Genomic DNA, 27,788 nt, shown 5'->3' with positions numbered 1-27,788 from the left:
TCCCAGCTATATAAGTTATTTTCAGGAGTACTTTATAGAGATAGAAGGTAAGCACATGAAGCAGAAGGCCACCAATCTCCTCTTGGTGACCTGTTGGTAATAATAATGCCCATGATTCTATACTAACAAATTACTCCCTGCCCACATGGAAGAAACTAGTTCAATTGTAAACAATAGGTAAAGGGATGAGAAGCAAAAAGAAGAATATATTAAAAGGGACAAGCGAAGGAAGAAGAAACAACATGATGAACAGACCTTCTAGTAGACTAAGCTACTGAGGGAAGTGACTCAGTTTTTGTTTATATGCCTCCCCTTCCAGATCCCAGCTCTGTGTATACAGTGGGTGCCTAATATTTGCATGTTGACCTGATCTTCTAAAAGACCCAAATCCCTCAGTAAATTCTGTGTGAATTTTGCTTGCTAAAGGTCTCCAAGTCTGGATATATTTTCCCTCACTCATAACCTCTCTGTTGATGTTTTGCTGGCTTTCTAAGCAAAGAGGAAACCTCACCCATTCCTGTAGGCACGAGTTTATAACCAACCACATTCCACTGGCCAACAACACCCACTAACTAGCTCCTTGAGGCTCTGCTCAAGGGCACCGAGTCAAGCAATTGGATCTGGCTGCTGCCCTGGTAAAAAGTTGGCCAACTCTGCGGAGGTTGGGAGGGCAGCTCTAACTCAGGAGGAACAAAATGTGCAGGTACATTTGACCTTCGGAAATCTAACACTCCTCTAAAAATCCCCTGAAAACCAAAACATAAAATAAACCCCACCCAGTGCTCTTTACTAAAAGGAGGCCTGGAAAACGTGTTTTAAAAAAAGCACACAGCTAGGATGGAGCCCAGCCCCCTCACCCCAGGTCCCCAGTGGCGGAGAGACTCACAAAAATCAATAAAGATCATTATTAGCTCTGCAATATCATAAAAAAAAAAAAAAATAGGGCTGCACTCGCCTGCCTTTATGGATAGGAGAGGTGGGGGAGGGGAGGAAGATTTGCACTGCAAATGGCTCTGAGGGAAACTATGCATCATTAAATTGTTAGCTCTGGTGAGACAATTGCTTGGTTAGCTAGAGAGCACTAGCCTTTGATAACCTCCAGTTTGAAAAACAAAAACAAAAAATTATCTGTCTCTGGTTGCCACAACAGTGATCCCAAGTTCAGGCCAGCCAAACCAGTTAAATTCTGACTGGGGAAAGTTTTTTTGGCCTATTCTTCCCAGCTCAGCCCAAATCCCAGAAACCTCAGTAAATAGGCCCATCAGGGGAACTAACCTTAAGGTTAGAAGGAAGGGGAAAAATGGAAAAAATATATATATTTTTTTAAGTCTTAAAACTAACTCTTCAAAACAATGTGGGGCTACAGATTTTTTTTTTCCTGGAAGAGATATAATTTTAAGTTTTCTTTTATTTCTTCTTCCATGTCAACAAAATGAAATACTCTCAAATTTTAAATGCAAGAAAGCAGAGGACTTTCAACCCTTTCAAGTGCGGAAGAACAAGGACAAATAGATAGATCCTTATTGTTCCTTTCCACCTCACCCTGACATTTGGCATGATAATCTGGGCTTCTAGTCCATTCCAGACCCATTAGTGCCTTACCATATGTTTTCTAATGAAACAAACAGTATCAGGTCTTGTGACCCTACTAGCCTTTACCACTGGGAGGAGGAACCATAAACCACAAAGCAAATACTACCCGTGGGTAGGGCCAGCTAGCAGGCTGTGTCAATTTTACCATGAAAATATAAAAGGGGCTATTTCCTTTTTTTTTTTTTTTCACTTCTCATTTGCCTTATCACTCACTGGCTCTCTGCAATGACAAGGACTATTCTCAACGTCTGGGTAGCTAGGTAGTACAATGGATAGAGCCTGAAGGCTGAAGTCAGGAAGACACAACTTCAAATCCTGCCTCAGCTGTGTGACCCTGGACAAGTCACTTAACCCTGTTTGCCTCAGTTTCCTCATCTGGGAAATCAGCTGGAAAAAAGAAATGGCAAATCACTCTTGTATCTTTGCCAAGAAAACCTCATGAAGAATTGGATATTACTGAAGAAATGAGGAACAACAACATTCTCAACATCAGGATTGATGTTAGGTACCAAGGAAGAAGAATAAACCTTGGAGTCACAGGAGTTGACTTTGGAACTGAGCTATGTAACATGTTACCTTGTGATTCTCAGCAAATCATCTGGGCTTCACATTTTCTCATCTAAAATCCATCAGATAACTACTAAGGTCTCTCAAACGCTAAGATTTTTGATCCCATGAGTAAGTCTTCAGGCTGCTGTGATCAGTTAGACTTACTTATTTAATACTATTTGCCTCAGTTTCCTCTTCTGTAAAACGAGCTAGAGAAGGAAATGGCAAAAACTACTCTAGTATCTCTGTCAAGAAAACTTCAAAATGACATCAAGAAGAGTCAGACACAACTCAACAATAATAACAAATATAGGATTATCCCAGAGCCAGTTCTAACTAACTCAAGAAAGCTGATTGTTAAATTTTCAATGTGAGCTTTGAAAGCTTGGAAATCAATAAATGCTACAAATCCCAGCTGGATTTATTGTTTTGTTGATTGTCTACAAGTGAGAAAGGAGAAAATATTAATAATACAGATTAAATTTAAAGTGTATCATATACATAGCAGTTTGTTTCTCCCCTCCCACCCCCACCCCTCACCACTCCGTAAAAAATGTTGTTCAACATTTACCAACACTCTTCTGCACATCATGTGCAAAATGAAGTGACAGGAATACAAAGACATGTCCTAAGAGAGCCCTAAACCTACAGAGCTTGCCTTCTATTAGAAGAATATAGCTCGTACCCAAGAAAGTAAATCACAATTTCAGGAGGGAGAGATCACTCATAGCTAGAAGAAATCAAGAAGGGCCAACTTATTTTTTGGTGTTGTTCAAACCTGCCAATTAAAGGCTATTTCTACACACTCGGTCCAGTGGACAGACTTTGCATGCATTAGAAATAAGATTTCCTATATCCTGTGATTAAGGGAAAAAAAGCAACAACTGCAAAACGCAACACATGGAAAAGATTGATGATCTCTGACTGGCCATAGCTTTCATGTGTCACCAGCTTTGTCAGGTTATATTGTTTTCTATTAGAAAGGAAATGCTGCCTTAAGGATGAAATTCAGTCTAAATCAGCATGCTACCAGTTTGCTGTGTGACCTTGGAAAAATCAAGCAGGGGATCTGTGTAGTCTCCTCAGTATGTCCACTTTGCAAATGGGAGTGGATGTTATTATGATCCTATTAGTAATGCTGAGGTTTTGGGTTGCTTTTTTTTTAAACTATTAACATAAATGACATCTATTGAATACCAACAATGGGCAGATTGTAACCTGGATTATAGCATTTGGCTTTAATTTTTTTTTTTTTTTTTTTTTTTTTGGCACAGCAGGCTTAAGACTCCAGCTGGAGGGATAGAAAGGTAAAGATATAAAGCCCAAGAACACTGGGTCAGTAATCAAAAGAAAAAGACAGGTGGCCAAAAGCTGAAAATATCCTCAGCATCTAGAAATGTCAAGTCCATTTCAGGGCTGCCTTTAGATGACAAAGAAAAGACTTCTAGGAAGATTTTCAGGAAGACTCGAGGAGAGCTATGAAGCAGCTTGTCACAACTAGAAGGGGACAAATTCATATTTTAAGAATGGTTTAAAGAAATGCTCAAAAAGTAGGTAGAGGAAATCCAAAAGTCTAACAAGAGAGTTGGAGGGAACAAATAGGCCAAGTTCCCTATAAAAGTTTCTCAATACCATAGTAAATTCAGAACTGATTCAATACTGAACCCAGTGATCATATCCTGGGGTTTTCCATACTTGCCATATTGTAAATATATAATTCATTTGGGCATTGGACTGAGTCAAAATCTCTCAGGCCTTGAAAACAAATAAGTAGTCTGATACAGTTTTATCAAACAGGAAGTAGACAGATGATGCTGCCCCAGCCATACTGAGGAATTAAAGCATTTCCCCCCTGCCAGAAGGTAATAGGAAAGAAGAGATTCTGTCTAATAACTGTATCATTTAGCTAAACCTACTAGCTTGGGTCCTTCAACTCTGTTTACTTTTGCTTATCTGAGGTAGGTTTCACCAAGCACACCTGCAGTCTTCCAAAACTTTAAAAACTCAGTTCTTTTTCCTTCTTTGATGTCCAAGGGCTGGTAAAGAACATGTGCACAGATTTCAAATGGTGTTGGAACTTTTAATACTTTGGTAACTGTATTTCAATATAATAGATTTTTTTTTTATATTTCAATACATAAACTTCACCAGATTTCAGATGAGTCCATGATACACCAAAAAAGGTGAAGGAGTTCTTTCAGATTGCTTCTTGGCTACAAAGGGTGCCTTCATGTTTTTTTGTGGAAAACTCTCTCTTCCTCTACAGGACTCATAGCCTCCAAAGTCTTTTTTTCCTTCACTAAATTAACTCGTACTCTCACTCAAGTAGCCAGAGACATTGTGGTCAATTCCCTCTCCCCCTTATTATATAGAAGGAAGGAAGGTAGGAAGGAAAGAAGGAAGGTAAGAAGAAAGGTAGGAAGGAAGGTAGGAAGGAAGGAAGGAAGGAAGGAAGGAAGGAAGGAAGGAAGGAAGGAAGGAAGGAAGGAAGGAAGGAAGGAAGGAAGGAAGGAAGGAAGGAAGGAAGGAAGGAAGAAAGAGAAGGAAGGAAGGAAGGAAGGAAGAAAGGAAGAAGGAAAAGAAGGAAGGAAGGAAGGAAGAAAGGAAGGGAGGGAGGGAGGAAGGAAGGAAAGGAGGGAGGGAGGAAGGAAAGGGAGAGAGGGAGAGAGGGAGAGAGGGAGAGAGAGAGAGAGAGAGAGAGAGAGAGAGAGAGAGAGAGAGAGAGAGAGAGAGAGAGAGAGGAAGAGAAGAAGGAAGGGAGAGAGAGAAGGAGGGAGGGAGGGAAGGAAAGATGGCAGCTAATTATTGTTGACAAAGCACTTAGAAAAGATGTGTTCAACAATAACATCAGCAGCTCTTGCCCCCACTGTTTCCAAAGTCAGCTGTCTGCAATGGTTTTAACTTAAGGCCTGTCTCAAAGTGCTTTTATTGTATGTTTTTTTTTGTTAGCAATAAAACAGAGTTTTCAAATAAAGCTATTGGCTGCAATAAATCGCATCACTCAGCCAAAGGGACTTGGAACCCAAGAGCTTTATCAAAGCTATTGCTTCTTTTAAAGTCAGTTCTTAAACAGTTATTTTTAAATAGTTTGTGTACTCTTAAAATAAAAAATGTGTTTACTTTTGAGAACTGGTTGCGAATCTTATAGGGCAAAGCTTGGCTAACCATGTATTTAATGGAGATCTAATTCATGGCAGCAAGTGTCTTATTGTTGGAATCATACTGCATAGTTGATTGAGAAAACTAAAACCAAGGCTCGGCAAAGTGTGCAAATGCCATGGGATGCCACAAGGAAATATGTGTGAGTGTGTGAGTGTGTGAGTGTGTGTGTATTTAGTGTGCCTTTTTATAAACATACATGCCAGAAAATTCCATTCCTCGTGGCATATAAAAAATTTCAAAGTTTCTTGTAAATAGAAACACAGAGATGTCATAATTTTCCAACATAAAGAAATGCAATTCCATTGGAGGGGATGCGGGAAAACTGGGACATTGATACATTGTTGGTGGAGTTGTGAACGAATCCAACTATTCTGGAGAGCAATCTGGAATTATGCCCCAAAAGTTATCAAACTGTGCATACCCTTTTATCCAGCAGTGTTACTATTAGGTTTATATATCCCAAAAAAATACTAAAGAAGGGAAAGGGACCCGTATGTGCCAAAATGTTTGTGGCAGCCCTTTTTGTAGTGGCTAGAAACTGGAAAATGAATAGATGCCCATCAATTGGAGAATGGTTCGGTAAATTGTGGCATATGAATGTTATAGAATATTATTGTTCTGTAAGAAATGACCAGCAGGATGATTACAGAGAGGCTTGGAGAGACTTACATGAACTGATGCTGAGTGAAATGAGCAGAACCAGGAGATCATTATATACTTCAACAACAATACTGTATGAAGATGTATTCTGATGGAAGTGGATTTCTTAGACAAAGAGATCTAATTAAGTTCCAATAGATTAATGATGAACAGAATCAGCTATACTCAGAGAAGGAACACTGGGAAATAACTGTGAACTGCATTTTTGTTTTTCTTCCTGGGTTATTTCTACCTTCTAAATCCAATTCTTCCTGTGCAACAAGAGAACTGTTCAGTTCTGCACACATATATTGTATCTAGGATGTACTGTGACATATTTAACATGTATAGGACTAATAACTGGGAACCACAACCTGCCTATGTGTCCCTGACTTGATCATATTTTCTGCTCTAGATTGAAATTTCCATCTGAAGCATAAAATCAGAGGTATAGCCTAACAAATTCCAAAGAAACTCTGGCAGAGACGCTGGTGCCAAGTACATTCAATTCCATTTAAGGAATACAGTAAGTAATTACTATGTAGTTGTCAGTAAGCAGGGCAGTAGAATCAAAAAGAAAAATAACTCAGGTACTCAACACCTTACAACTTATTAGGATTTCTTCCTAGAAGCTTGGAGAAAGAGGGCAAAAGTGGAAGCAATGGCAATAATGGATTGACTAACTTTGTAATGGTGCCAGATTATAATCCTGGTCCTCTCTACATATCGCTGCAAGCACTGTGCTTATCAAATCACTCACTACAAGCCTAAACTGGTGCTTTAGATGGATATTCCAGGTAGAGGGTAGTATGAATACTAATTAAGGAAAGTACAAACCTTTAGCAAATCTGGCTTTAGAAGTTTCCTATCTCTAGCTTTTTAGGATTTCCATCTAAAGTCTTAGTTCCTAAAATATGATTTTTTAAAATTCAAAGTAAGCACCAAGGCAGAATGAAATGGAATCAGAGTACTCAAGTTCTAATCCCAAATCTGTCAATACCTATATGATTTTTTAAAAGTCTCAAACTATCTGGGTCTCAGTTTCCTCATTCACTCTCAGCTAACAGTCTACAATCTTATGATCTGAATCACTGAAAGTATGAGATCTGTTCTATTTAGTTAATGACAAAGCGGAGACTTTTCCTTATGAACTCCTTACTACCATGAAATTGAGGCAGAGGCCTTACTTAATTCCCAAATTTAGTAGCCTTATAATCATTAGCCAAATCTCTTAACCTCTTTCAGCCTCAGTTTACCCAAATCTCTTACCCTTTAAATCACTCTGGCTATATTTTGCATTTAAACATTTGTGTATACATTGTACTTTTGTGATAGAATGGAAGTTTTTTAAGGGCAAAAATTGTTTCTTTTTTGTGTGTTTGTATTTCTAGCGTGTATCACAGTGCCCAGCTGCTTAAAAATGATGGCAAAATTGAACTGAATTTTACAAAATGAAATAATATTTGCACCACTCACTTCACAAAGCTTTTCAATGAGCTTTGTAAATGGGTAAAATGCTGTGTGTAAATGCATGAGTTAATAATTATTACTACTGCCTCTACCTCTCTCCTGCTTTGGTATATTGATTTACTAAAAATAAGCAAAAGATTGATGTACATGCTCTCTTCTATGATGCAAGGTTCTTAGGTGACTATGGGTGTGTGCATATGTGTGTGCATATATGTGGGTATGTGTATATATGTTTGTGTGTATGGAGATATGTGTTTAGGATCCTCCAGAGAGAATAATGAAAGGTAATTTAAAACAGAAAATCTGCCATTTTGTCTGAACACAGTTGTATTGTCTCCTAGGGTATTTGACCATTTCTTTAAGCATTTATCACTACCTTGATTCAGCAGAGATGTTAGACTAGCATGGGGGAAATTAGCTTCTGGTGCCTACACTCCAGGCTTGCCCAAATGTGCTTAGCAAGAAGCTGCCCATTCTATTTTGCTGGTCCATAAATACTAATACATAACTTTACAGCATACCAACAGGGACTGTTACTTTTGGTTACTACAGGTCAGAAAGATCCAGAAACAAAGAGGGAAACAAGAATAAATGGACATGGGAGCCAAAATTTACTCGACCTATGTCTGAACTAAAGCTTTTGTCTATGTAGTAGTACTATAAATGTGATTTTTTTTTTTACAAAGCCTATGCTTTCTAATAAAACCTTCAACATCAAGAAATGAATAGTTCAATTCAACAAATACTGTCACTCCTCCAAGAGCTACTAATGGCTGCCTTGAGGCAGAAGCATATGGGAATGAAATGAGCTCTCTCGAAAATGAACAGGAGATATCCTAGACCCCATGTTGTGGTCCTGGCCTTAAAAAAAAAGCAATGGTACAAATTCCATCTGAGAGATGGCAGCACTAAAAAGGGGAATCACATGACCTGAATGCTGAAGGTTTCTGAGGTCCAATCTCCAATACAGAGGAAGGCGGATTTCCTGGGTAGCACAAAAACATAGTCCAACATTCCAGCAAGAAGAAAGGGTATTTCTGAGCAGCAACAGCTTCAGAGGAGTCACTTGTAAACCTCATGTTCAAGGATTTGGGGCCTTGGTATTCCAGGAAAAACACTATATTAAGAAATCAAGGGCTGTACGTGTGGCCTCTATAGCTAAAGAAATACCAAGGGACTAAAGCAACTATAGCAACAACAAAAGCCTTGGTCCTTTTCGATTACTGTGAATTTTTGGATACTAGGTGTCAAAGGTATCAAACTCACAGCACATGGGGTCTGGAAAACTCCAAAGGGTATCTTGAACCAGATTAAAATGTAATTGGGTATTGTTTAATAAAATAAATAAAAATACAATACAACATCAAAAATGTTAATGTTCCCTGCAAGGAATCTATTTATATTTTATATTTTACATCACTGCTGGTAGATAATATTAGGTTTGATCACAGAAATTTCCTAATTAATTCCTTATAAGGAGGCACTACAAAGATTATTTTTAACAAAATCCAATTACTTAAAGACAATTTCTAAGTAACCAAAAATAAAACACGATCTAAAGAAAACTTAATTAAAGTCCTCCATTTGGAAAAATAATTTGAAATTTTTTCAGTGCTAAGCTGAAGGGACAACTTCATTGAGATGAACCAGAAAGAATTAAGTATATGAACTTTGAACTAACTTCTTAACTGTAAAATGAAGGAATTGGACTACATGATGTCCAAGTTCCTTTCCAATTTTAAGTCTATGAATCTTATATTTCTATAATCTATAGATTCTATAGTTCTATAATATCTATGAATCTTAGGATAAAAACCCGTAAGAAGAATGAAATTCAAGCAATTAAAAATTGTGGGAACTGGGATCTATGGAGGTCTTAAAATGGCTTTAAAAATAAAGATCCAAATCAAATTGACTTGCCTATCTCTACATCTAAAATGAAACTTGACCTTAATGGACCTCGGTTTCCTCAACTTCAAAATGACAGGGGTGGACAAGATTATCCCTAAAGTTCTTTTTGGAACCAAATATTATGATCCTTTGTTCTTAGCTTCTGTGAGTGGGGGAGAGAAACAAAGGAACCAAGGATACAATAGTTGAATATTGGAACAAAGAGACATATTTGGGCATGAAAATAAGTAACCTGTGGTTTTTTTCCCTTTTCTTCTACAAAGAATGTTTATTTCATCTTATAATTTAACATATTGTAAAATGATCACTAAAAAAAAAAAACTAAAAATATGCACAAGACAGAGGAAAGAATTACTTTGGACAGCTATAAATATAAAAAGAGAATGAAAATATGTTCATTATTGGAAATGGAAATGTTTCCATTATGCTGACAACAATCAAATAATTTTAACATTTCAGGAATTGTCCAATGAACTTTCCTGAACATCTCAAGTGGAACATCAAAAGCAAATAAGTATTTTAAATGATTAACTTCCAAAAGAGGAAAAAAAATGATAATAACTCTAAAATGACGACCTAGTAAGTCTAAAGACTCTCCCTGTTAAATTCCTATTCATCTTTGAAAACCCATTCTCAAATGCCACCTTCTTCCAGAAGACTTCCTTGATCTACTCAATAAGCACCTTCTTTCTTAAATATCATGTAGCACTTTGTTATCTAATTCTTTGCTATAGCCATATAATTGTGTGTCTATTAAATATTGTGTTCATCTTCTTTCTCTTCTACTGCAAACATCTGAAGGGCAGAGACCTTATATTATATAAACATTATATATTCACCAGTGCCAAGTACAATATTATATAAACAGTATGGGAAGATGCTTAATAAATGTTTGGTAAGCTTTATAATGGATAGCCAATACAAACAAAATACCAAAATGCCTAATGGAGAATAGAAATCTAAGAATATTGGGAAATGAATGCAATACGCATCAGTGAGAAAGTTTGAGAAACCATCATGACAAAGGTCTGAAAACAGGAGTCTTGAATATCAAAAAAAAAAAAAAAAGTAATTATAGGTTCCTGAAGTTTTCCCACATTAAGATATTATCTTGTAGACTAAGTCATGTAAAACAGCTCCTCAAAAATGAAGCATCTGTAGAGATGGAAAAGAGCTTAGTAAAAATCTGCACAAAGTTCTCTTCTACCAAATGAAGGAAGCCCAGAAGAGGTTATATCCTTTATCTGGGCAAACACTTGACTACAAAGGAAGTTGCTTTTACCCACCCACCTCTATCACATATCCTCAAATAGTGACACAGTCACAAGGTCTAAAATCTGGCAGAAAGAACAGTGACAACTGGCCCTCTCTTTAGTTGCAGAGATGTCTAATAGACTAGGGAGATTATTGTTAGGTCTTGTCCCATTTAACACCCACTTATGACCAAGAAGAGACTGCCTGCTAAGGAAACTCAGTGTCTGATTCCAAATTGGAAAATGTTGCAAATACCAATAAGGAATGAACATTATTAGAGCAACTGCTCAGCCCAGGCAGGGGGATGAACCAGATGGTCTTTTCCATCCCAGATTTCTATGATCTACAACAGAGCCTGGATGACTAGGAAAATGTGAGATCCAATTTGGAAATTATTTCATAAAAATGAATCCCAGACAAAGACATTCGAGAAGGAGAAATCAGGAAAGTAAATCATGGAGGCTTAGGGCTAACTGGAGAAATCAAACCAGTTTCAAGAGCTTTTGATAAGATAAAATATCAAAAGACAATATAATTGTCCTAACTCAGAGAAAGAAATTCAAGATCATTTAGTCTAATACTCTCACTTTACAGATAGCAAACTGAGACATGGCAGAAGTTAAATAATTTGCCAAAAATCACAACCCAGTCATCACTGATAATTCCTCATGCTTTTATACTTTCTCACCTATTCACTACCTAGAATATCCTTCCCCCTTTCAGGAAGGGAAATATAATCATAGATATAGAGATGAAAGGAAACTAAAAAGCCAAGTAGTCCAATCTGTTCATATTACAGGTGAGAAAACTGAGGCTAAGGAGATTAAATGGCTTATAGAAATTGTCATAGAAAAAAAAATAGAAATTGTCATAGAACCCAAATCCCCTGCCCCCAAAGTAGGCTTTCTATTGCATCTCCAGTCTAAATCCTATTACTCAGATGCCAACATTTCTTTGAAGATACACCTAACTGCCTACATTCACTCCTACAAGAAAGCACCTTCAGTCTTTCCCTTCTGTATAAATCACGTAGCATCTTTGTACAAAATGGTGTTGGACTTTGCATCCATATCACCTCTCTACACCCCCAAAAGATTTATAAGTAAGCAGAAAACTACATAATATTGTCTTCTGCATTAATTAGCAAGCACAGTTTTATGCAAAAAAAGTGAAGAGTTACCATGTTTTATTGAATTCAATTAGTTATAGAATCAGACCTGCAATCCATATCAAACTGCCAACCAGAGGTATATGCCCATACTTTCAACTACACTACACTGAGAACCATTTAAAAAAAAAAAAAAACCTTAATAGCCCAATTCTTGGGCTATTAAACCACCTCCTCATTTAAGGACTGTAATTTCATTCACATAGAGAACTTCCAAGTGAAGAAACTCTACCAGTACAGATTAATATCTTCTCTGAAACTTATAGTCTTTAAAGAGTTACCTAGAATAGTGAGAGATACATGACTTACTCAAAGTCACACAATCAGTGTGTGTCAGATGCAGCACCTGAACTAAACTCTATTTGACTTACAAATCAGCTCTCTATCCCACTCTACCAAGTTGCTCCTCAGCTACCTTGCTTTTTTTTTTAATTTAAAGTAAACAAGGTAGAAGTGAAAGTTAAAGACCCACTAGAATGGAAGCTTTCTTGAGGGTGGAAATTGTTGTCTTTTTTGTCTTTGTATATGGGAGCCTAACACTGCCTTTAGAACACAGTATTTGCTTGATAAAGGCTTGAATTGGAAAAAAAAATAAATGAGTCAATGTGATGTCATAGTCTAGACAAATTTATGAGGAGAGATTAGGGATTGTTAAACTTCAATTTGACAATAGAAAGTAAAGTTAGAATCTCAAAATTAACTAAACACCCTGAAGTTTTTGAGTTATACAAAATCTTTCTGGTGGAAATCTAGCCCAAAGTGATGAACAACATTCTCATCACACTGTTGACTGTATGTATCATGTAGGGCATACTACTACTGTTTTATAAGCATGGCTGATAAAACTCTAAAAATATCATGCAGATTTTGAGAAAAAACTGGGGAGGGGGGAATACACACGAGTGTGTGTGTGTGTGTGTGTGTGTGTGTGTGTGTGTATGGGTTAAAAATCCAGGGCTCCAAACTATAAACCGCTTAAGTAACAAGTTAAGAACAAAAGCCTCCTAATATTGAAAATGGCTGAAAGAAGTGGAATAAGCCTGAATTTTTTAAAATACTAAAATTCTGGGGTGGGAGGGTTGTGGTAGGGGGGTGGAATGTTAACCATGAGATACATTAGCATGAGAAATCTTCCCAGGGAAGGAGTCAGTTAATCCAAGGGAAGCATGAGAGCATACTCTCTTGGGACATTTGAAACTAGAGCAGACAAAGGAAGGGAAAGGATATTTCATGGAACCTTCTTGAAGCAACAGGGATTTTCCTTCTCTTATTTTCTCTAAAGCTATGAAAATACAAAACATACTGAGCTAAGGAATAAGTACAACTTCAGGACCAGCATCTCAGAACATAAAATAAATCTCTCAGTAGGTGGTGTGATCAGCCCTAAATACCTGGAAATCATCTTTTGGTTTTATGGTAGTGTATGTATTTCTTCCCCGCCCCCCCAATACACTCCAAACATGAAAAACCATATCAAATTATTGCTTTTCAGAGGCCAATTCTAGAACTCCCCATTTTATCATGGAAAGAATATTCCTTGTGTATGTGAGTGCTTCCATTATGTCTTATTTGAAGGGGGGAAAATGAAATAAAAATCCTATCCAAGATATTTATAGATCTCATAAAATCTTATTCACTCTCATAAGCCAATATAAGCTCAGTCATCAGGTATGGCAGAAATAGCAGGTGTAGTAACCAGCACTACATTATAGTAGCTATGCTTAATTCTGACTCTAAAGGAAAAAAAAAAAGAAAGAAATCATTTTCACATTGGAAAAATAGAGTTAGTAATCATTAAAGCTCAAAAGAAACAGAAATGTACCTTCTGTAGACCAAGCCCGATATCAAATCCAGACTGAGATTCCAGGGGCAACAGACCATTTCTGTTCTCCTCCCGATCCCAATAAAAGTATGAGAAGTTACTTCATCACAGTTTACTGTGATAAAGAAAATAATAAAGTCATGCTCTCACCCCAACAATCTGCTCCCTCCCAGAGCCACAGAAACTCCTCCAGTCTCATGAGACTGCTCATGTTAGAAGAGGTTCTGAGATTTTTTCAATGATGGTACCATCTGCTTGAAGAGATATAATTTCATCAACATGGGTATTCCTAACACACCTGAGTCAATGGAACCATGAACTGCAGAAGCCAAAAAGTTCATTGTCAGGTAATGAAAATCTCTGGGTGAGATTTTCTTTTCGAGCCTGACCTCATGAAAGGAAATCCCAAAGCCTGTATCTGAAAATTTTCCAGCTTGGTAAGACATGATCAGAGCTTTGAATCTACTGACATAACCAAAAAGAGCCCACAGTCATTTTCGCCTTTTGATGAAGCAACAGTTGGACAATAATAATACATGAATTACCAAAATATATAGTGTTTTAAAGTTGGCAAAATGTTGTACATATATTGTCACATTTGAGACTCTGAACAACCCTGTATATCACAAGATATTTCAAGCACTCTCCTCATTTTAAAAATTAAGAAACTAAGGTCCAGAGAAGTTAAATTGTTAGACTAGGTAGCATTTAGTGGTTGTATCAGATGTAGTCCTTTCTAGCACTAGACCTGATCTTCTGTTCTGATCATGGCTACACTGCCAGTAAGTATCAGGGACAAGATTTAAATCTGAAGTTTCTATCCCAAATCAAGTACTCAAGACATTACATTGCACTAACTCCCACCCACCCCTTTCTCTCTGTCTCTGTCTCTCTTTTACACACACACACTGTACCTAAACAATGGAATATATATATATATATATATATATATATATATATATATATATATATATATATATATATATATATATATATATATATATATATATATATATATTCCAGATAGAAAGATGATTGGGCTGAGAAGCTGAATTCTATATTGGACTGGCTCTGCCTATAATCTGCTATATAACCTTAAAAAATATATATATTTATTCTTCCTCTGTCTCAATCTCGTTACCTGTGAAAGGTTAACACTGGAATTCCTTCCTCCTCCCTAATTACAGGGAAGACGTGTTAATGAACAGGAACTGAGTGAAGCTTTCTGAGCCCTTCAGGAGAAGGGCATGCTAAGAATGTTTAATATTCCCTCATAGTAACAAACAAAAACAAAGCTTTGAGCTAGCAGGCTGATCTTGCCCCAGAGTTCATATGCATTCTTAAAGAGTTAGATATGTAGACAATCTGAGATAGTAGAAAGAATGCAAGATTTGGAATCTGAAGGACAAGAGTTCAATTTTTGGCTTTTACATGTGTTACTTGGCAAGTAACAATCTCAGGACACCTTAGTTTTTATATCTTTAAAATGGGAGGTAACAAAAATTTGACTGTTGTGAGGGAAGTGCTTTCTAAGTAGTAAAGTGCTATATAAATGAAAGTTCTTGTTATCATACCAACCTAAGAATGCAAATTCCATGATCTAGTTTTAGTCAGTTACACCAATATTACTCAGATGAATTACAAAGAAATCACTCAAGGCAGTGGCTATGGACTGTAAATAGGAACAAAGACGACAGATTAAAAAGCAGACATTGAAAAGATTTAATAAAAGCCCCTGCTCCTACTCCCTTCCATGCCATCCACAATCACCCATCCTTCAAACTAGGTGCCAATACCAAGACTACTCTCTATTTAATCCCTGTTAACCAGGGTCTGAAAGGTGAGTGAAAGTTCCCTACAATTAGAGTAGAGGTCACTGGTGAAGAAATATACCCAGTAGGATAATTTAGCCATGGATAATTGCAATTTTTATTGCTCTCGTGAACTTCCCAAAAAGCATTATTTAATATTAAGCACTCCCTCATAATGTTTTCCCTTGCCAACCATACAAAAAAATTCTCTTAAAAAGGGGGAAAGAGAGGAAGAGACAAAGAGAGATGGAAAGAGAAAACAAAGTGGGAGAAAAAGGGAGAGTGGCAAGAAGATAGAGGCAGACACAGAAATATATACAGAAAGGGAGACATTAGATCTGGAGCTCAGACCTCACTTTGTCACTTTCTATCTTTGTAACCATCGACAACTCAATTAATCTCTTTAGGTCTCAGTTTCTTCAGATGTAATGTGAAGGATTTGGATCAGAAGATTTTCAATGTCTCTTCCACCTATATCTAAATCTATGATCCTACGTGTTTGGATAGCCAGCATCAGTTAAGAAAAAAGAAGAAGGGGAAAAAATATTCCAAAATTTTCTTCAATGTCTGAACCTATTTTATCTGAAAATAGCCCCATTTTAAGTCCCCCTCAGTGGCTTTGTTTTCTTTATATTAGAAGGAAAACTTCTTCAAGCTCAGCCTGCTTTCAAATGAGTACAGCTTAAAGGAATATGGAGATGCAGATCAGCCACCATCTGACAAATATCTGTATAGAAGTCCATTACTTTAAAACCTCAAAGCAGTCTTGGGAACATGAAAAACCAGGGCTGAGTGCCCAAAGAATGAATTATCTGAACCAAGTCAGGATAGGAATGCAATTCCGAACAACACATGGGTACCAGAAATGGAATTTGATCAGGTTAAGCAAACCTCTGGGCACCCTTATTACGAAATAGGGGACAAAGAGATCTACCTTTAACTCTTCTGGGTGAAAGCAAAACAAAAAACTGATTTAATACTATTTGGATTTAATACTACCCAAAAATATCCAATTTTAACCAATGGGCTAAGTCAAAGGCCCTTGGACCCTTCAGAAGCTCCCTTATTCTAAACAGCAAGTTATTCACAAGATCTCTTGTATAAGATAAATACCTGCAAAAATGTTCACCTCTTTTCACTCTTTTTACATTTAGACAAAATCCCATTGTAAGGATTTCTTTGCATCTTATTGATCCTAACAAATCTGGAAAAAGGAGGAAGGGACAGGAAATAGAGAACTGTTCTGTCACCTAAATCCAGGAAACTAACTACTCTTCTCCCAAGGGATAAATGACTACTGTGAACCAATACTGCATCATTTCCAACCCCTAAAATTGTCTTATTAACAAAGAGAGCTGGAGCTTTCTCTTCTTTGTTGATTGCTGCAAAATATAGTGAAATTGGGGGGTTAGATTCTCCCCCCTCCATTTTAAACATTTAAACAGCAGAGCCTTGCCACTCCTCCAACCTACTCATGAGTTTAGAAACACTTCACAAAAGGTTTTCATGAACTGGCACGTGGATTTCCATTAGAGCTGCAAGCTCTGCTGCAAGCAGGTCAAAGACAAAGCATTTTCTGGATTGAAGCTTTCTATGTGAAACACCAGCTCTATCTTCTATCCAGAACCACCCCCAACCCAAATTCTCCCCCACCCACATTTCCAAGTATTTCTCCCCCATACACAATTCCATATTACTCACATAGTGGTGATTACTTACTGTACTAGACCTGTCTATTCTTCTAGGTAACATAAATTTTTTTTAATTATGTAACTAATTCCCAAGAATTTTTTGCATCTTTATATTAAACATCAAGGAAATCACCTCCTTTAAATGAAAAATAAAAATAAAAAAAAACCAAGAAGAATTAAGAGCAATTCTGAATCTTATTCCATGTAAAAAAGTGGACTTTGATCTGGGAACTGGGAACACCTAGGTTCTAGATCTTACTCTTCCACTGATTAGCTATCATGACCTTAATAAAGGTACTTCCTTTCTCTGGAACTCAGTTTCTTCATCTGGCAAATGAGGTGGTTAAATTATAGTAAGGTCCCTTCCATATTCAAAATTCTATTGATTCTCCTACCTTTGGCTTCCAAGTCAGACTCCTTATGTACAAGGACTTGACTCTCAACATACTACAAAGGGATTTTTGACAAATCCTGTATATTTAGTGACAGATGGCAGGCAAATTGCCAGCTCTAACCACTTCTGAATGAGGGCTATTTCCTGGTCTGGTGTGGCCAAGGAGATTATACAATGTACAAATCATACTATGTATGAATATTTGTAACACTCTTACCAGCTTTAACTATTCTAAGGAGATCTTGAAAGGTGCCTATTAGAAACTGCACCTGCAATGCCCCATGGCTAATCTGTTGCAGACCTGACTAAGCTGCAATACTTTGTAACCATATCTAGACACCAATTATATTGCAGGTAGAACAGTTTTCATTCAATAATTAATTGGTGTCAAATACTAGCCTTAAAGATTCCCTGATTTCAACATAAAGCAAGAATATTTTTAAACAAGTATTAAAAGATATCTTTATCACATCAAACAGGCAAAATTATCACCATACAAACCACAGCTGCATCCAGGGTTTTGATATTTAATCAAGAGACCAATCTTTATCACTGACCAATAGTTATAGCATCCATACATAGTGGACTGCCATTCAGAAATCTGAATAGATTAAAATCCCCAACAGGGTAAAGTTCTTAGGACACACACATACACACACACACACACACACACACACACACACACACACAAAGCAAGAAGAACCCACATTCTATGAAGGCAATCCTGTGGATAAACAGGCCCCCAAACAGGAAGCAAGAACACTGGATCACATATACCTTGATTAAAAAGCTTACATTAGCAGTGAATTTCTATCCTGAGTGTACCTTTTAAGAAGACCAATGTTGTGAAGTTCACAAGGAATTCTTCTCAAGTGAGTATGTGTGTTTTCAAGGATGAACATCTACCCTAATGACAATATGTGTGAATATAGCAGGATGAAAAAAAGATTAGCTGCAGCGACCATCTTCCCTCCCCAAATCTAACATAAGCTTAATAGTTATAGACTATAAGAAGGAAGAATTCCTCCTGTCTGACTACCAACTCTATCAAGCTTAATTGAAGCAAAGGCACTGATGAATTCTGGAAAGAAAGCAGAAGTGTATAGAGATGAAATAAATCCCATTCCAAATCAAAGCTATTTAAGATGAGGAGCTGTCCTAAATTTTCAGCAAACTCCTGCCCTAACTATCTACACACACATACACACACACATACACATACAATAAGCAAAATTATAATAAAAGCACCAAAACAGTTTGCATCAGAATAGTACACCCTAAAACAAAAACTTACATGAAGAAGGAGAAAGAAAATGAACAGAAGGAGGAGAAGAAGGAGAAAGAAGAAAAGAAGGAAGGAAGAAGAAGAAGAGAAAAGAAAAGAAGAAGAAGAAGAAGAAGAAGAAGAAGAAGAAGAAGAAGAAGAAGAAGAAGAAGAAGAAGAAGAAGAAGAAGAAGAAGAAGAAGAAGAAGAAGAAGAAGAAGAAGAAGAAGAAGAAGAAGAAGAAGAAGAAGGAAGGAAGGAAGGAAGAAGGAAGGAAGGAAGGAAGGAAGGAAGATAGGAAGAAAGAAAGAAAGAAAGAAAGAAAGAAAGAAAGAAAGAAAGAAAGAAAGAAAGAAAGAAAGAAAGAAAGAAAGAAAGAAAGAAAGAAAGAAAGAAAGAAAGAAAGAAAAAGAGAAAGAAAGAAAAAGAGAAAGAAAGAAAGAAAGATCATCCTTAATGAGTAAAATTAAGGCAGGGGTCATTTAGTGACTACCTTTGCTATAAAGGAAGTTAAAGATGTCAGTATATACCAACTAGGACAAACAGAATAGAATGAACTCGTTTCTCTCCAGCAGGAGATATAAGTTAACAGTGGAAGGAGACTGAAGGAGGACTCAGTAATGACTATTTCCCAGGTATACAGAGAGTTTAAAATGTAGAATGACAATTCAATTCTCTGGATAAGAAGGGATCTGGAGACAGAGAAGCCAGAGCTACTACTAAAAGTTCCCTTTGATTCAAAGATATGGTCTAAGCAGGGAATTGATAATGATAATAATAACAATAACAACAACAACATAACAATCTTACACTTGAATGCCTAAGGCCCCTGACATACACATATAAATCATTTCAGAGTAAAGCTGTCATACTACATCTTCTTCTCTGTCTTTTAAATGGATGGAACCCCAATGTCACCCTCTCCTCTAGGATAAAAAAAAAAAGTCAAAAGGATGGTATCTTCTTTCTCCTGACAATAAAGATGGGAACAATGTCTCCCAATTATTAATTACCAAAAGTGAGAATTTTCTTCCATATGCACTTTTCTTAACAACCTAATAATCCTTCTCATTATTCCCCCAAAAGTTTGGCTACTATAGCATCTTTAAAGCAAACAGTTCACCTCATTATAAAACACCGAAAGGGAAATCTAGACTGAACAATAGTACAGACACTCTGATTTTGTAGATTCCTTCTAATAAAAGAGAATTTTGATACATCTGCTAATTTTTAAAAAGATCAAATACTAAATCCTCTCCTATGACCAAGGACTCATTACTAACACAGATATATTTTTAAAAAGAGAAATCTAGGTAAGAGAGATATTTCTATTTTTTAAAAAAAGATATAGCCACTCTGCTTCAAATGAAGAGATACATTTACTGTATCTAAAGACCACACGAATCACACACAAAACAAGCACTAGATATTTTATGATTTCAGTGTGGTTTGCAAGGCTCCTTTGTGTCTACAAATTCACCCAGCCAATGCTGTTGCCAAGAATTATAATTCATAAAAAAGGGTTAGTTAGTTTTTTGTTTTTTTGTTTTTTTTACAAATTGGGGACCAAGACAAAACTGAAGATGGGGAGACTTGAGCTTGCTTTGTCCTTTTTTGTGACAGTACTTGGCTTTTAGGGCCCAGAGAAGGCAGCTTTCCTTGCTGTGTAGGGCAAGAAGAAGCATGGCTCAAAAGCCAAATCAAGTCTCTTTCTCTACAGACTGTTCTTGGAAGGCAACCATTTCTGCAGGTTGTCCCCTGGAGACACCTTGTACCAGAGGCCCTTCTAAAAAGTGTTTCAGGGTGGCTGGAACTAAGATGAAACTGCAATATTATTAGGATGCTTTAGTTCTTACAGTAGCCAAGTATGCCATTAGTCTAAAACAATGAAGCATGGGGGAAGGGGAAAGGAATGCTCTGATTTATTTATTTGTTTCCAGTAGCAGTGGAAAATTTTCTCCAAGTAGAAAAGAGGCCTGAAACTGACCCCATCTGCCAATTATGAATCAGCATTAACAACTAACAGAATTTCAAAATGGTTTTCAAATAAACATGCCATGCTCCTGATGGCATGAAGCAAAACTGGTTTCATATAGGACTTACAGAACATTATTATGTCCTTTCCTCTGCTTCTCCTTCCACAATGAAACAATACAGATAGACCAAGGATAAATCTTAGTGTTCAGATTTTTAGCTTTGGGGGGAAAAATCTCTGAAAGAAGTGCCCCCCATAAGCTAAAACTATAAATCAGTTTTCAAATTGGAAGTGGAGGCTAGGTCCAGAAAAGTCACTATCCCTACTGACAAGGAAGATGAAAGATCTTGCTACTTTCTTTCCAAAAACTGGAACAGGACCCTCAAATCCACACCAGCACTCTCCCTACCTTTGCCTTTCCCCCGCTTTTTCGGAGAGTTATTGGAAATTTTCTTGCAAGTTTTCAGAAACCTACTTTGGGGACCTTAAGAGTTGTGTGTCAGCTAAATTCCACAAAATAATAGACCACATGTGCACAGTGTAATTTACCGTTACATGACGGAGAGAGATGCTGTTACTTGGGCTGCGATCCTAAGTGTGCCGAGACTAGGAATGGCTAATAGCTAAAGTGGAGGATTCATTTTTATTTTAAATTACAGGAAAGTCTAGATAATGTTTTCTTGATTTGGATCCCTTCATGGCAGACTCCCTTGCCTGAAAAGCCAGTGTCAAAATTCTTATCCTTGATGTTGTACATGTTCATCATTGATGTTGAGACAATGTTAACACATTGATGTTAATCACTAACGATTAAGCAGAAAAATCACTCCATATTATCAGCATGAAACAAAATATGGAGATAACAAGAGTCCAGATTCAACCCTCAAATACAGAGCTATTCTGGCCTATTTTCTCTTGAAATTAAATCCAATTATTTGGATTTCCTCCTTTGGTTTAGGTTTTCTTTAAGACTAGTTACCTTTCTTAGTATCTGAGTGAGAATACCATCTAATAATTACCTCCATTTCACCTCTAAATTTTACCATTTAACAGCCCACCTCATGTCACAAGGAAGCTTCCTCTTGCCCAGCTTTCTTTGCAAATAATAGCAAAAGAGTTTTTCTTGTTTTTTTCCCCAAAAAGAGAATGGGGTGGAGAGCAATGGTGCTATTGTCAGTATTTAGTAATACCTTTGAGCTCTTCTGAGCAATCAGTATTCAAAATTTCAAAACCTAAATGGTTATCTGGGCTCAACAGTTCCGTGCAACTGCCTTTGGTACATTTCATTAAGAAGCAAAAAGGCAAAAGACCAGACAATATGAAAAGCTAAAGGAGTTTAAGGTTGTATCTTCTATGATCTGGAATCAAGAGACCTGAGTTCAAATCCTATATCAGTATCCTAAAGGATACCTTTTTATAGTCTTGAGTTAGCTCATTTGTAATAGAAATAATAATAGAAGAAATATAAACTTTGGAATTCTTCATATGTAATATATGAGAAAAATTAATAAAATGGGCATCATAATACAGGGGACAAAAACTGCAAACCTTAAAATGCAATATACACTAAAATCAGTAGTATAAGTACCCCTTTATAGGTTAGAGCCACATTTATATGACTTAGTTGAGCCTGCAAGGCACAAAACCGAAATACTAGGAGAATGATGCTTTGTTTATTATAAGCACTCTCCCACAAGTTAAATCTAACTCTGGCTTCCAACCATGTGCTTACAGTACCCTGGTAAAGAGGTAAAAAAAGTTAGGGGTTCAGGGTTTGTATCAAAATTAGAGGAGAGTCTGCTTCCTGTTATCAGAAACCCAATTAAGAGACATTGGTGGGGAGGGCAAAGAGGAGGAGGGAAGGAGTGACTATGAGGAACAATGGATCTAATACTTTTCATCACACAGTCAAGCCAAGTATGTTTGGATTGTTTGTTTTCACACACTGTAAGGCTGCTAGCTACTAAAGAGTGAAAGAAGCAGGCTTTACTCAGAAACTGCCTTGGGCTCCAACATTATTACTATGAAAACTTCAAATACAACAAAGTTGCACGATTAATCATCATGCGATGCTGTAACAAATACAACTCACTTTCCTTCCATAGGACTGCACCAACAAATCATATATAGACATGCTGGTAGATGATCGAGATTGCCTTCCCTTGAACTTGTCTAGACTGTGGTTAATATACAACTGGTTCAACATTACTAATCTGGTGGAATAAAAGCTTTCCTTTTTTTTTTTTAATTGTGAGATTATAATATGTTTTTCAATTTAATTAGCTTGTTGGAAAATTTTTTAAAAATGGGGGGGGAGGGAATGAGTCTTTTTTAAACCAGATATTATTAATGACAGAGGGAGAAAATGCATTTAATAAATGTCTTATGACAGCCAGTTATAAATTAAACCTTAATAATATGTGAAAACATATTCATTACTGTCACAGAGAGGTAAAATAAAATATATCTGACAGAATAGTCACACTGGCATGCATATATGTGGGTACACTGATACGCACAGAGAGAAGGGAGGCCAAAACCTTGAGGAAAGCTCCTACTGTCTAATCACTGCTGAACTAGGTAACAATGGTACAATCAAAGAGAATCGTTCCCATACATGCTCCTTGTGCAAAAAGCTCACTTAGTAGAGAAGTAACTTCCACATCAGCTTAATGCTGGCAAATACTGCTCTGTATCCCTGCAAAGAGGAAATCCAGCAGTTCATTAGTCTTAACAAGCTGCTGTCATAGAGCTTCGAAGTTACCCTAGCAGCCACATGCTGTTCCTCTCACGTCTATTACCAATGGCAAAGTGGATTCTTGAGAAGAGACTACAAGTTAATATTGTCAACAGGAAAAAAATGCGGATCCTATTCTTGAATATGCTGACCTCTACTCACACGCATGTTGAGGGAAATAGTGCACATTGAGCCAGGATCATAGACTTCCCTGAAAGATGCCCCCACCCCCATCTTCATAATCTCAGAAGGGTTGGAGCCCGGCAGAACCAGGGTTTTTTAGCTATCCACACTTTCTACTGACAATTTCTTTATCTGCTTCTCACAGACTTGGATTGTACTGTAGTCCTGAATGGTCTAAGGAAAACTAGAAATCAACCCCACTTTTCCCTCCTCCAGACCACCTGAAAACCTGGTGGCTGGGGTCTCCTCGAGCATCGTATCAGTTTCTCAAAGCTCCTATTCTAAATAAGATAAAATAAAACACACAAAAAACACACCACACCCCTTTCTAAGCGATGTGTGGCTGCCAGCATGAACCAAAGGGTTCTCAGGAATGAGAACAACAAACAGTAGCTGAAGGGGACTAGGTTGCTCCCCCCCCCCCCCACTTCTCTTCTAAAGGCATTTGACTCCATGGGGGCGGAAGCTGAAAATACATTATAAATCTAAAACAAATGCACTTTCGTGTCCCACTCATGGATATTGCTTAGTGTCTTTTGTTACTGGTTCTCTGCTTTCTCCTTGTCCACCCTTTCAATACGCCGGAATGAAGCTTTTTATTGTTTGTTTTATAGACACATACTAATTAGCTGAAAATACCTCTCCGATCCCTTTTCTACCACCTGCCAGTTGTCAAAATCAGCTGAAAGCGATCAACCTGACAAGTTACTAAGCAGGGATAAGTAATATCTATAATCCAATACATGCACATATCTCTATAGATATATCGCTATCAAATCAACCATCCCAACCCTAAACCGAGAAGTTAAGCGGATCTCTACAACGGAATGGTCTGCAAGGCTAGGAGTGTAAGGATGTGTGTTTATGATTGAATACAGACAGCTCTGACCCGACTGCTCTGTTTGGCAAATGGGGGGGTAGAGGGGAGGGGGAGGGGGAAAGGGGTTAAGGTTAGAGTATGTATGTTTCAGGAAACATTTTAAACAACAAACACACATACACACACACGCAAAAAAAAAAAAAAAAAAAAAAAAAAGGAAAGGAAAGGAAAGGAAATAAAAATCTTAAAAAAAAAAAAAAAAACAACCCTTAAAAACCCCAAAGCCCGCACCAACGCAGCCCCAGCGTCTCGCCGCTACAAGATTTACACAAGTAATTTAAATCATTCACCTGCTGCCAGTTCTCCTCCAGGGATGGCAAAGCTGAGAAGTAGCCGGTGTCGTGGACAAGTTGCAGCTCCTGGAATATACTATAACTAGCCAACACGTCCATGCTGCTGCTGCTGCTGGGCAAAGCAGGAGGAGAAACCCTCCCCCTTCCACAGTTTTGTTTGTTTGTTTGTCTATTTGTTTGTTTGTCTCACCCCCCAAAAAAGGCATAAATCCAGGGTCCCTTTTGGTTTTTTTTGTTTCGTTTCAGTCACACTTAAAAAAAATTCAATGCGGAGGAGAAAGGGAGAGAGGAGATGAGAGAAGAGAGAGTGAAAGAGGATGGAGAGAGGCATCCAACATGTACAGTGGAAACGGCTGCCAGGAAAGGGGTACTTCTCCACTGTAGTAAATGCAATAATTCCCTTCCAGGGCTCTAATCACTCCAGCTCGTGGACCAGGAAGGGGGATGCAAACTCACTGACACGAAGCTGCCATCTATTTCTGCATTGCTGTTCGCTCCTAATGCAATCTTTGCTCTTTATTTTGGGAGGTTGCATTTTTTTTTTCTCGCGATCGCTTCCCCCCCCTTCCCTCCCCACCCCCCACCCCATCCCTGCTAGTTTGTAGTCCTCCCCCCCCTCCCTTTCTTTCCCCTCCTCCTTCTCCTGCTGCTGCTCCTCTTCCCCCTCCCCAATCTCCCTCCCTCCTCACGCCTCTCCGCGCAGTCGTGGGATCTTGGAAGAAAGCGTCCATTAAGGCAACGTGTGACCATGTAAGGTAAACGAAGGGGGGGGCTCATGAAGTCACTGAGGACCAATCGGGGGCAGAGAGACGGGACCTGGGGCGGAGCTTGGCAGCCAAGGGGTCTGGGGATTGGAGCAAGCCTGATCTCCCTTCTGCCTTACAAGGCGGTGTAAGGCGAGCTATTTTTAGAGAGCTATATAAGGGGCCAGAGCCGGCCGGCCGTGCTGAGGCCTGGGAGAGGGAGAGTGGGAGAGAGGGAGAGAGGGAGAAAGGGAGAGAGGGAGAGAAGGATGGGGCGGGAGTGGGACACACGGTGAATCTGTGAAGCAGGGCAACACACACACGCGCGCGCGCGCGCACTCACACACACACACACACACACACGATGGAGTTCGGGTGGTCTGGAGTGGAATGCAAAACCGGGCCGGCCGAGAGAGCTGGGCACCCCCAAAGTGCGTGAGCTGGAGAGGCGGTCGCCGTTTTGCCCAAGTTTCGCTTTTGCAATCCACCTTCCTCTTCCCGGGGTGAGGGGGGACAACGGCCCAGACTACGAGAGGTCCAGAGAGGAACTCAGCCCCCAGGGAGCCCCATTCTTCCGCATCCCCGGATTGGGATGGACTGGGACAGAGGAGGATCAGTCTCGTCTCTATTCACCATTTTGAGCAGAAAAATCCTGGCGCGCACCCCTAGACTCCGGGGCAGTACAGATCTAGGCTAGGCTACCTAGGTGAAGAGCCCCTCACTTCGACCAGTCACGCCCACGCCCCCGCCCCCACCTCTCCCGGGGGAGGAGCTGGAGGGGGTGTCGGGAGAACCGGCGGTATCGGCTAGGGGAACAAGATGGAACCGAAAAGGAGAAGAATCCAACTTAGTTTAAAAAAAAAAAAAAAAAAAAAAAGCAAACCAGCAAATTTCCCACAGGCGGCCGGGGCTGGAGAATAGAAAAGCAGATGCAGCATCAGAGGGAGAAAGAACAAAGGAGGAGGCGCTGCTTAGACCTGTCCTGTAAGGAAGGCTGTCTTTGGCTCTGCTCCCAGCCTCCCACCCAGGATGGAAACACTTCCACCTACGCCACCGACCACCCCTATCCTACTCCCTTCCCCCGCTTCTGATCCTAAATGGTAGAGGGGGAGGGTCCGTAGCTTTTATAATTTTTTAAAAATCGGATGCCCAGACTGATTGAAAGGGAGTGATTTTGCCCGATGGATTTGTTATAAACAGTAGATAGGAGTTCAGAATGAGCATGTGAGCCATGTTGCAGTAGGCAGCTTGCCTGAGAGTTTTAAAATGATGTAGATACACCATGTGGTTTCCGCGTGGATCTGGAGAGTGCTTTGTGCAAGCAATGCTTAGTGAAAAAGCAAGATTTGGGGAATATTGGGCATCATATAAGCCGTTGCAGATGTGCGTGTATATACATTATTCATGTGTATATACACGCATATGTATGCATTCTGAGGGCTATTTCCTTACAAATAATACATATATGCATGCATTTATGTATACTATCTTACAGTTTTTGAATACCTAGATACATATGCATATAGATACATACACATACATAATAATCATATAACCTGGCAAAGCAGAAAAACATTAAGGGTCATTAAAATGAATGCAAATATATGTGATGTGTCTACATGTACATTTACATACATGTCTACATGTGCATCATATTGTATACTTATGGATATATACAAATATATTATTTATTTATCTTCATTCTGATATCTATATGGTGGAATGGGGGAATCTGGCATGATATATATGTATATGTGTGTGTGTGTGTGTGTATATATATATATGTATACACTGTTATAGTTGGCCAATCAGTTATTAATTCTTAAATGGCGATTGCAGTTTAAGTTCCCCAAATTGCATTGTCAGCTGAACAGAATGCTACTTCCACTTTCGGAATGATTTCAAATTGTGTGCAAATTCACAGAGAAGACTCTTTCCCCTTTTTACCGTTAATAAGAAGAACATCTCCATCTTAGCGCTCTCTCTCTCTCTCTCTCTCTCTCTCTCTCTCTCTCTCTCTCTCTCTGCTCTGGCTATTTCTGGCTTGATTTCAAACTATTAAAAAGTTAAATCAGTGATTTTCTAGGTGAAGTTAAACGGTAAGCACTGGAATTGGAATTGTGTCTATGCATAAATCTATCTTATCTATATTGGGGGGAGGCTAGCCCTGTAATTGTCTCATGCGAAGAAACTCCCACTGTGAAAACTCTCCATTATTATAAGGTTAGACTACATACAGTCTAAAAGAT

At 38.3% G+C, this 27,788-nt stretch overlaps 1 protein-coding gene across 4 annotated transcripts in view; it reads right to left on the bottom strand.

Moving 5' to 3' along the window:
• Positions 1 to 27,530, bottom strand: part of KLF7 (KLF transcription factor 7) — a 103,108-nt gene extending 75,578 nt beyond the window's left edge. For 2 of the 4 annotated variants that reach the window (XR_007951691.1, XM_051983685.1), the window contains exon 1: positions 24,794 to 27,527. Coding sequence is in view for 3 of the 4 variants with exons in the window: in XM_051983685.1 (XP_051839645.1) it covers positions 24,794 to 24,895 (102 nt within the window). In the remaining variant the exon portion in view is untranslated. Of the gene's footprint in view, positions 1 to 24,793 lie in introns of all 4 variants that reach the window. The other 2 variants (XM_051983687.1, XM_051983686.1) reach the window with 2 other exon arrangements.
• Between the last annotated feature and the right edge of the window lie 258 nt (positions 27,531 to 27,788).

The sequence above is a fragment of the Antechinus flavipes genome, chromosome 3, assembly GCF_016432865.1.
Source record: "Antechinus flavipes isolate AdamAnt ecotype Samford, QLD, Australia chromosome 3, AdamAnt_v2, whole genome shotgun sequence".
In the NCBI taxonomy this organism is placed as follows: Eukaryota; Metazoa; Chordata; class Mammalia; order Dasyuromorphia; family Dasyuridae; genus Antechinus; species Antechinus flavipes.
Note: the sequence above shows the minus strand (reverse complement) of the source record. Positions and strands in the feature narration are given on the sequence as shown.